This window comes from Onthophagus taurus, unplaced genomic scaffold (genome assembly GCF_036711975.1).
Source record: "Onthophagus taurus isolate NC unplaced genomic scaffold, IU_Otau_3.0 ScKx7SY_15, whole genome shotgun sequence".
Taxonomy (NCBI): Eukaryota; Metazoa; Arthropoda; class Insecta; order Coleoptera; family Scarabaeidae; genus Onthophagus; species Onthophagus taurus.
Window position 1 is genome coordinate 915,934 of NW_027248940.1, and position 10,999 is coordinate 926,932.

The following is a 10,999-nucleotide window of genomic DNA, read 5'->3' on the forward strand; positions in this document are numbered from 1 at the left end:
TGAAGACGTTCAAAATGTGCAGGATTTGAAAAAAAAAATTAGTAATGCATTTGACACAGTAAAACAAATTCTCGGTATCTTTGAACGCATTAGAAGCTCATTTAATAAACTGTGCGCATATTGAACATTTATTATGACATGAATTTTTGCCAATTTGTTAAACATTCGTTGTTTTTATGTTGGTTGAACGATTTTCTTCGACAATCTTTGTTACTTGTTTTGTTAAATTATTAATGAACGTATTAATTATATTATCTTATTATTTATTAAACTTTATCTTAACCATCGTAACCATGGTAATCATATAATTACTGCATCTATTAATCGTTACAATTAATGATGTTAACAGTAGGTCAAGTTATAAAACTAAAAGTTTGAATATCTCGAAGATGGTCCATTTTCGGACCTATGTTTATTACACTTTTTTTATTTATTTTCGGTCATAGAATACGCTGATGCAGTATTGTACAATGGTTGCGGGACAACCTGTATACCTTATGAATGAGTTTTCTAAAACAAAATGGTAGTCATTTTTCACGGAGTGAATAATAGCGGTGAATAATAATCATTATCCACGGGTAGCCATCTTGACCAGACTAATAATAATTATTAGAACCGTTAAAAGTTCAAAAAACGTCAATTAAATTCAATTTTTTAGGAATTTCTAAAAGTTTTACAATAAAAAAACCTAAACAAATTCCTTTATTCGTATGATTTAAGCATAAATTAATTAATTTTCGTAAAAAAAATGACGTTTTATAAAATTGACATTTAATTTTGATAAATTGTTATGAAGTTGGTTACAGTTAGTAACATTGAATTTATGTCACATTGACATTTAACCTTTATTCAAAAATTTATTTGAATTTATTTAAAAAATAAATTTATGGAATCAATTTCAATAGTCGTGGACAAAGTATAGTATTCTATTCGCATATAATAATATACTATTATTCAATTAGCTATATTTTAATTTGATTTGTCCGTATATTTTTCACTAACATATGTTATAACCACGAAGTAGTATAAGGAGATAAAACGAGCGTACAAAAGTGGTGGGGGATTTGCTCCAAAATAGGGCGAACTTAATTCAGAGTTATACCTTGTGGCTCTAACGACAGCGCCCCTTGTGTTAAAACTGCAAACTAAAATTAAATATACTTTTTAGGTTAGTTGACAGATTTCCAATTCTATACAGGAGTAATAAAAATTATAATAATATTGATTAATATTATTATAATTAATTATTATCTAATATTGAGTTGTAAAAATGATTAATGTAATGGACCGCAAAAGAAAAAATAACTGACCTAAACAGATTAATTTTTGTTAGTTTACAGTTTTGCCACTGGGGCGCTGTCGTCAGAGCCACAAGGTAAAACTTTAAATTAGATTCGCCCTATTCTGGAACACAGTCGCCTATTGCCGTTTTATCTCCTTATACTACTTCGTGGTTATAACATAACACTTATAACTTAATATTTATTTAATTATTTTATTGATTTTTATGGTCACATATCGTAAATAGAACTTGAAAAATTTTTAATTTAGGAAAAGTACAATTTTTACATAAAAATGGGAATAATTAGTTAACTTCTATAGTTAGAATATAAAGTTCGTGCGATTTAGTGGTTTGAACATATCCGACGCATTATTTATGCTGAGATAAGTTTGAAAAATCAGTAATAAATTTTTTTTCCTCTTTGTAACTCGATCCGGGGACATACTGTATAAATATTTAAAAATTTTTTTCCTAAACATTTACGAATTGAATCATTAAACTTTTTGGAGTTTAAATTATATACATATATTATTTTCAGATACACAATTTATGATTTACCCCTAAATAAACCTTGCGATCTTTGGGACGACTCCACAACCCTCGTTGTAATTTGCGGAAACGTAACTCCAACTTTAACCCACGAATTATTGCAATACTTAGTTAACGGGGGGCAACTTTTGTGTTTATGCAGCGACCTTTTATACAGCGTTTTGCAAACGTTCTCAACAGCCGAGGTAAATTTAACTCCTTCCCTTTATATTTTAATTATTAATAATTTAATTTAATTCTTTAGGTTAGAGAACACGAACTCGTTCGTTTCTCTTACTCCGATTGGAAACAAATAAAAATGATGCACCACATCTTTTGTTACCAAGCATCCCCGGCGAAAAAGCAATTTTCGAAAGACTCGGATCACTCGAATCATAGCAGCGGCGATGGGGGGGCTGAAACTTCGAGCCCGATCGCCCCAAGAACTCCATCAACCGTTGAGATCGTTCATAACGGTGTTAATTACACGGTGCAAGTTAAAATTTTGGGAACTGAAGAGACGTGGCAAACCCCCAGCTTGCTTTTAGCGACGATTAAAAACGGAGCGGGGCGCGCGATTTTCTCCCAAGTCCATTTAGAGGTCGACCCCGATCAGTATCAAGACGACGAATCCAAATATGAAGCGTTAAAAGAAAGCAATTCGGCCCGGTTAGATATTTTAAAACATATATTAACCAATGAATTAGGAGTTAATTGCGATGATGCGGGGAAAAGCGATGTTAAATACACCGAGGGTTATTTTTTGGGAAGACATGATGTAAGGTATCAAATTAATTCTATGCTTGTAATTAATTTTTATTTAATGTAATTAGATGAAGCTTCAAATGCTGAAAGAGAACGAAAACGTCCGTGAAAATCGTTTAAACGGAGAAAAATTAAGCTTAATTTTTTGTTGGAAAGACGACGAACCGGGTCACGCAACATCATCTCGCCTCCCCATCATGGTTTTATCATGCCCATCAAATTTCTCCACCATCGAGTATTTCGAGACTTTAAACACGAAAGAAATCGGGCGTTTAGTTATTTATAGCGATGTTTTAACGAGTTCTCAAGATGTTTTATCTCAAAAATTAGTTCATGGGTTAGTTGTTATACCAAGACAACAAACATCCGGCGTGGGTTAGTAACACAGCGAATTATGCGAAGTTAGCCCCTAATTAAATGGGATTTTTAATTTAGATTATCTTGTTGTTTGTAAAGCATGGGATTCGGAACGTTTTAGAGAAAAAGTTTTAGAACAAAAGTTGTAGCAAATTTTCTTCTTAACAATATTGCTCAGTTACATTTTTGTTGTCAGATGCATCAATATCGAGGAAAATTCGAAAAAGTGAAATTGTAATTTTACACTTTATTGTTGGTAGCGCACAGAAATGACAACGTGTTAGAGAAAAAGTTTTAGAACAATAGTTGTAGCAAATTTTCTTCTTAACAATACTGCTCTCTTACATTTTTGTTGTCAGATGCATCAATGTCGAGGAAAATTTGAAAAAGTGAAATTTTGATGAAATTGTAATTTTAGACATTATTGTTGGTAGCGCACGGAGATGACAACATGTTAGAGAAAAAGTTTTAGAACAATAGTTGTAGTAAATTTGCTTATAAACAATATTGCTCTCTTACATTTTTGTTCTCAGGTGTATCAATATCGAGGAAAATTCGAAAAATTGAAATTTTCATGAAATTGTAATTTTACACTTTATTGTTGGTAGCGCACGGAGACGACAACCTGTTAGAGAAAAAGCTTTAGAACAATAGTTGTACTAAATTTTCTTGTAAACAATATTGCTCTCTTACATTTTTGCTCTCAGATGCATAGATAACGAAGAAAATTTGAAAAAGTGAAATTTTGATAAATTCGTAATTTTACACTTTATTGTTGGTAGCGCACGGGGATACAAACGTTTTAGAGCAAAAGTTTTAGAACAAAAGTTGTAGCAAATTTTCTTCTTAACAATATTGCTCTTTTACACTTTTGGTCTCAGATACATCAATATTGAGGAAAATTCGAAAAAGTGAAATTTTGATGAAATTGTAATTTTAGACTTTATTGTTGGTAGCGCACGGGGATGCGAACGTTTTAGAGCAAAAGTTTTAGAACAAAACTTGTAGCAAATTTTCTTCTTAACAATATTGCTCTCTTACATTTTTGCTCTCATATGCATAGATATTGAAAAAAATTCGAAAAAGTGAAATTTTTATGAAACTGTAATTTTACACTTTATTGTTGGTAGCGCACGGAAATGACAACATGTTAGTGAAAAAGTTTTAGAACAATAGTTGTAGTAAATTTGCTTATAAACAATATTGCTCTCTTACATTTTTGCTCTTACATGCATAGATAACGAGGAAAATTCGAAAAAGTGAAATTTTGATGAAATTGTAATTTTACGCTTTAGTGTTGGTAGCGCACGTAGATGACAACATGTTAGAGAATGTTTTAGAGCAATAGTTGTACTAAATTTTCTTTTAAACAATATTACTCTGTTACATTTTTGCTCTCCGATGCATAGATGACGAGGAAAATTTGAAAATGTGAAATTTTGATGAATTTGAATCTTACACTTTATTGTTGGTAGCGCACGGAGATGACAACTTGTTAGAGAAAAAGTTTTAGAACAATACTTGTACTAAATTTTTTTGTAAACAATATTGCTCTCTTACATTTTTGCTCTCAGATGCATAGATAATGAGGAAAATTTGAAAATGTGAAATTTTGATAAATTCGTTATTTTACACTTTGTTGTTGGTAGCGCACGGGATGCGAACGTTTTAGAGAAAAAGTTTTAGAACAAAAGTTGTAGCAAATTGTCTTCTTAACAATATTGCTCCATTCATTTTTGCTCTCATATGCATAGATACTGAGAAATATTCGAAAAAGTTAAATTTTGATGAAATCGTAATTTTACACTTTATTGTTGGTAGCGCACGGAAATGACAACATGTTAGTGAAAAAGTTTTAGAACAATACTTGTACTAAATTTTTTTGTAAACAATATTGCTCTCTTACATTTTTGCTCTCAGATGCATAGATAACGAGGAAAATTTGAAAATGTCAAATTTTGATAAATTCGTAATTTTACACTTTGTTGTTGGTAGCGCACGGAGATGCGAACGTTTTAGAGAAAAAATTTTAGAACAAAAGTTGTAGCAAATTTTCTTCTTAACAATATTGCTCTTTTACTCGTTTGCTCTCAGATGCATCAATATCGAGGAAAATACGAAAAAGTGAAATTTTGATAAAATCGTAATTTTACACTTTGTTGTTGGTAGCGCACAGGGTTCTGAATGTTTTAGAGAAAAAGTTTTAAAACAAAAATTGTAGCATATATTTTTCTTAACAATATTGCTCTTTTACATTTTTGCACTCGGATGCTTAAATATCGAGAAAATTTCGAAAAAGTGAAATTTTGATAAAATCGTAATTTTACACTTTGTTGTTGGTAGCGCACAGGGTTCTGAATGTTTTAGAGAAAAAGTTTTAAAACAAAAATTGTAGCATATTTTTTTCTTAACAATATTGCTCTTTTACACTTTTGCACTCGGATGCTTAAATATCGAGAAAATTTCGAAAAAGTGAAATTTTGATGAAATTGTAATTTTAGACTTTGTTGTTGGTAGCGCACGGGGTTTCGAACGGTTTAGAGAAAAAGTTTTAGAGCAAAAGTTGTAGCAAATTTTCTTCTTAACAATATTGCTCTTTTACACTTTTGCTCTAAGATGCATCAATATCGAGAAATATTTGAAAAAGTGAAATTTTGATGAAATTGTAATTTTATACTTTGTTGTTGGTAGCGCACGAGGTTCTAAATGTTTTAGAGAAAAAGTTCTAGAACAATACTTGTACTAAATTTTTTTTGTAAACAATATTGCTCTCTTACATTTTTGCTCTCAGATACATAGATAACGAGGAAAGTTTGAAAATGTGAAATTTTCATAAATTCGTAATTTTACACTTTGTTGTTAAAAGCGCACGGGGATGCGAACGTTTTAGAGAAAAAGTTTTAGAACAAAAGTTGTAGCAAATTTTCTTCTGAACAATATTGCTCATTTACACTTTTGCTCTCAGATGCATCAATGTTGAGGAAAATTCAAAAAAGTGAAATTTTAATGAAATTGTAATTTTACACTTTATTGTTGGTAGCGCACGGGGATGCGAACGTTTTAGAGCAAAAGTTGTAGCAAATTTTGATGAAATTGTAATTTTACACTTTATTGTTGATAGCGCACGGAGGTGACAACAGGTTAGAGAAAAAGTTTTAGAACAAAAGTTGTAGCAAATTTTCTTCTGAACAATATTGCTCTATTATACTTTTGCTGTCAGATGCATCAATATCGAGGAAAATTTGAAAAAGTGAAAATTTCATGAATTTGTAATTTTACGCATTGTTGTTAGTAGCGCAAGGGGATGCGAACGTTTTAGAGAAAAAGTTTTAGAACAAAAGTTGTGGTAAATTTGCTTATAAACAATATTGCTCTCTTACATTTTTGCTCTTAGATGCATAGATAACGAGGAAAATTTGAAAATGTGAAATTTTGATGAATTCGTAGTTTTACACTTTGTTATTGGTAGCGCACCAGGATGCGAACTTTTTAGAGAGTAAGTTTTAGAACAAAAGTTGTAGCAAATTTTCTTCTTAACAATATTGCTCTTTTACACTTTTGTTCTCAGATGCATCAATATCGAGGAAAATTCGAAAAAGTGAAATTTTGATGAAATTGTAATTTTACACTTTATTGTTGATAGCGCACGGAGATGACAACATGTTAGAGAAAAAGTTTTAGAACAATAGTCGTACTAAATTTTCTTGTAAACAATATTGTTCTCTTACATTTTTGCTCTCAGTGCATAGATAACGAGGAAAATTTGAAAATGTGAAATTTTCATGAATTCGTAATTTTACACTTTGTTGTTGGTAGCGCACGGAGATGTGAACATTTTAGAGAAAAAGTTTTAGGACAAAAGTTGTAGCAAATTTTCTTCTGAACAATATTGCTCTTTTACACTTTCGTTCTCAGATGCATCAATATCGAGGAAAATTCGAAAAAGTGAAATTTTGATGAAATTGTAATTTTACACTTTATTGTTGATAGCGCACGGAGATGACAACATGTTAGAGAAAAAGTTTTAGAACAATAGTTGTAGCAAGTTTTCTTGTAAACAATATTGTTCTCTTACATTTTTGCTCTCAGATGCATAGATAACGAGGAAAATTTGAAAATGTGAAATTCTGATGAATTCGTAATTTTACACATTGTTGTTGGTAGCGCACGGGGATGCGAACGTTTTAAAGAAAAAGTTTTAGAACAATGGTTGTAGCAAATTTTCTTCTTAACAATATTGCTCTCTTACATTTTTGTTGTCAGGTGCATCAATATCGAGGAAAATTCGAAAAAGTTAAATTTTGATAAAATTGTAATTTTACACTTTATTGTTGGTAGCGCATGGAGATGACAACATGTTAGAGAAAATATTTTAGAACAATAGTTGTACTAAATTTTCTTGTAAGCAATATTGCTCTCTTACATTTTTGCTCTCAGATGCACAGATAACGAGGAAAATTTGAAAATGTGAAATTCTGATGAATTCGTAATTTTGCACTTTATTGTTGATAACGCACGGAGATGACAAGATGTTAGAGAAAAAGTTTTAGAACAATACTTGTACTAAATTTTTTTGTAAACAATATTGCTCTCTTACATTTTTGCTCTCAGATGCATAGATAACGAGGAAAATTTAAAAATGTGAAATTCTGATGAATTCGTAATTTTACACATTGTTGTTGGTAGCGCACGGGGATGCGAACGTTTTAAAGAAAAAGTTTTAGAACAAAAGTTGTAGCAAATTTTCTTCTTAACAATATTGCTCTGTTACGCTTTTATTCTCAGATGCATCAATATCGAGGAAAATTCGAAAAAGTGAAATTTTGATGAAATTGTAATTTTACACTTTATTGTTGGTAGCGCACGGGAATGACAACATGTTAGAGAAAAAGTTTTAGAACAATAGTTGTAGCAAATTTTCTTCTTAACAATATTGCTCTATTACACTTTTGTTCTCAGATGCATCAATATCGAGGAAAATGCGAAAAAGTGAAATTTTGATAAAATCGTAATTTTACACTTTGTTGTTGGTAGCGCACGGAAATGACAACATGTTAGAGTAAAAGTTTTAGAACAATAGTTGTACTAAATTTTCTTGTAAACAATATTGTTCTCTTACATTTTTGTTCTCAGATGCATAGATAACGAGGAAAATTGGAAAATGTGAAATTTTGATAAATTCGTTATTTTACACTTTGTTGTTGGTAGCGCACGGGAATGCGAACGATTTAGATAAAAAGTTTTAGAACAAAAATTGTAGCAAATTTTCTTCTTAACAATATTGCTTTTACACTTTTATTCTCAGATGCATCAATATCGAGGAAAATTCGAAAAAGTGAAATTTTGATGAAATTGTAATTTTACACATTATTGGTGATAGCGCACGGAGATGACAACATGTTAGATAAAAAGTTTTAGAACAAAAGTTGTTGCAAATTTTCTTCTTAACAATATTGCTCTTTTACGCTTTTGTTCTTAGATGCATCAATATCGAGGAAAATTCGAAAAAATGAAATTTTGATGAAATTGTAATTTTTCACTTTATTGTTGGTAGCGCACGGGATTGCGAATGTTTTAGAGAAAAAGTTTTAGAACAAAAGTTGTAGCAAATTTTCTTATTAACAATATTGCTCTCTTACATTCTTGCTGTCAGATGCATCAATATCGAAGAAAATTCGAAAATGTGAAATTTTGATAAATTCGTTATTTTACACTTTGTTGTTGGTAGCGCACGGGGATGCGAACGTTTTAGAGAATAAGTTTTAGAACAAAAGTTGTAGCAAATTTTTTTCTGAACAATATTGCTCTATTACATTTTTGCTCTCAGATGCATAGATATCGAGAAAAATTTGAAAAAGTGAAATTTTGATGAAATCGTAATTTTACACTTTGTTGTTGGTAGCGCAAGGGGATGCGAATGTTTTACAGAAAAAGTTTTAGAACAAAAATTGTAGCAAATTTTCTTCTTAACAATATTGTTCTTTTACACTTTTGCTCTAGATGCATAGATATCGAGGAACATTCAAAATAGTGGAATTTTGTTGCTATCTAATTGGGGGCTATCTTTGCATAAATTAGTATCACTTTAATTAATTAATTTATTAATTAAATAGGTCGTTCCCAAAACGTTTGGTTAAGCCCATTAGGATCAGCGATGTTTTCTTTACAACTCCATATTGATTTAAACGGAACAATCGGAAAATCGCTTCCTTTAATGCAACACATTGTTATGGTCGCAATCGTTTCAGCTTTGCGCTCTCAAGTTGGATATGAAGTAATTAAATAATTTTTTTTATTTAAATATTAATTTAACAATAATTTTAGAGGTTAGAAATCGGTTTGAAATGGCCCAACGATTTATATAGCTACTCAAAAATAAAAATTGGTGGTTTAATCGTCAACACCCAAGTTTATAAAGACTTGGCAGTACTCAATGTTGGTTGTGGGGTCAACTTGGATAATTCTAACCCCACCACTTGCATCAACGACATAATCGATCGTTACAACAAAGACTTTAATACCCAATTACCTAAAATTCCATTCGAAAAGTATTTCGCTTTAGTTTTTAATGAATTAGAACGTATTTTAAACGTTATCGATAACCAAGGAAATATGGACTATTTTTATGAGTTATATTACAAATATTGGCTCCATAAGTAAGTGATTAATATCTTTTTATTTAAAAAAAGCACAAAAATTAATTTATTAGTGACGCGGAAATCGCTGTGAGAACGGAAGATAACCACTTAAGAAAGGTAAAGGTAATTGGGATCGATAATTTTGGTTATTTGAGGGTCAAATCGAAGGATGGGGTGAGTTCTGTTCAACCGGATGGGAATTCTTTCGATATGTTGAAAGGATTAATTGCGCCGAAGATCCGGTAAGACTAAAAATAAAATAATTGTCTTCTAGAGTTGCCAATTTTTTTATTATTTTTTTATTAAACATATCTTTGTGTGTTCGATTCTATCTGAAAATGTGATTAGTGCTGTTGTCTGTTAATGTCTTTAAAGCGTTAAGAAAAATGATGTGTTGATATATTCGATGTTGTGGTCTAAATAAATACCGTCTAATAAACAAATTCGTTGTTTAATTATTGTTCCTAATAAATTACGACATTGATATTGCTTTCTTGTAATAGAGCAAGGTCCGTTGAGTAAACATACTGTATAACATAGAAAATAGCTTCGTAGAAATGCAACTCTCTAAACAATAACTTCGTACTAAAAATGGAACGCATGTAGCGCCATCTGTTGGGGATATTTTGGAATTATTCAACTAAGAACCGAACCACTAGAATACAGTTGGATTGGGTTTATATATAAAAGCTCCAACCACAGAATAACTGTTTGGAAAGTATTTGGAGCCACTATGTGGCTCCACTTAACGTTCTGACTGGTTGGAAATTCCTCAGATGCAATTACCTATGGCAATTACACATGTCAAATAATGCCACCACATTTGAATATTACTGCATCATATGACATGTGAGATTGCATCTGACGAGCTTCCAACCAGTTAATGTGTGTTAATTATAATCTAATTGTTTAATCATACCATTATTATGTTATTAATTATACTCTTACCGAAAAATCACTTTAAAATGACGTTTTCATCTGTCATTCTGAACAAACTTAACTTTTAAAAGGTGAAGTTAGCGGCAAATATAAAAATATAACACGATTTGGAATCTATACTTTTTAAATTAAAAGAATGATATTGGTAATAATTGTTATTGCTATCTCTCATCATTCCTACTATTAATAATAAATTTGTTAGTTTAATTAAATTATTTCAGTATAGACGCTAATGCCATCTTACGGGGGGATAGTCCCAAGTTCTCCTATCAAAGATCCTTGGAATTGACATTTCTATGATTTTATTTATACAGTGTACTTCACTTAAGAAGCAATATACAAAAATTAAAAAAAAATAATAAAAATAAATTAAAAAAATATTAAACTATAAAGCGAAATATTAAGGGTTACCATGGTGATTAAGATCTAAATATTACAAGTGCTTGTCAAAATTGAAATTGAATTTAAGTTTTTTTAAGGAAAAAGTGTT

At 30.6% G+C, this 10,999-nt stretch overlaps 1 protein-coding gene across 1 annotated transcript in view; it reads left to right on the forward strand.

Moving 5' to 3' along the window:
- LOC111419464 (holocarboxylase synthetase-like protein) overlaps window positions 1-9,897 on the forward strand; it is a 30,443-nt gene extending 20,546 nt beyond the window's left edge. The window contains exons 6-11 of the mRNA XM_023052273.2: window positions 1,821-2,016; window positions 2,076-2,588; window positions 2,644-2,950; window positions 9,046-9,206; window positions 9,257-9,588; window positions 9,642-9,897. Of these exons, the coding sequence (XP_022908041.2) occupies window positions 1,821-2,016; window positions 2,076-2,588; window positions 2,644-2,950; window positions 9,046-9,206; window positions 9,257-9,588; window positions 9,642-9,816 (1,684 nt within the window). The 3' untranslated portion in view covers window positions 9,817-9,897. The remainder of the gene's footprint in view (window positions 1-1,820; window positions 2,017-2,075; window positions 2,589-2,643; window positions 2,951-9,045; window positions 9,207-9,256; window positions 9,589-9,641) is intronic.
- Window positions 9,898-10,999: the final 1,102 nt, after the last annotated feature.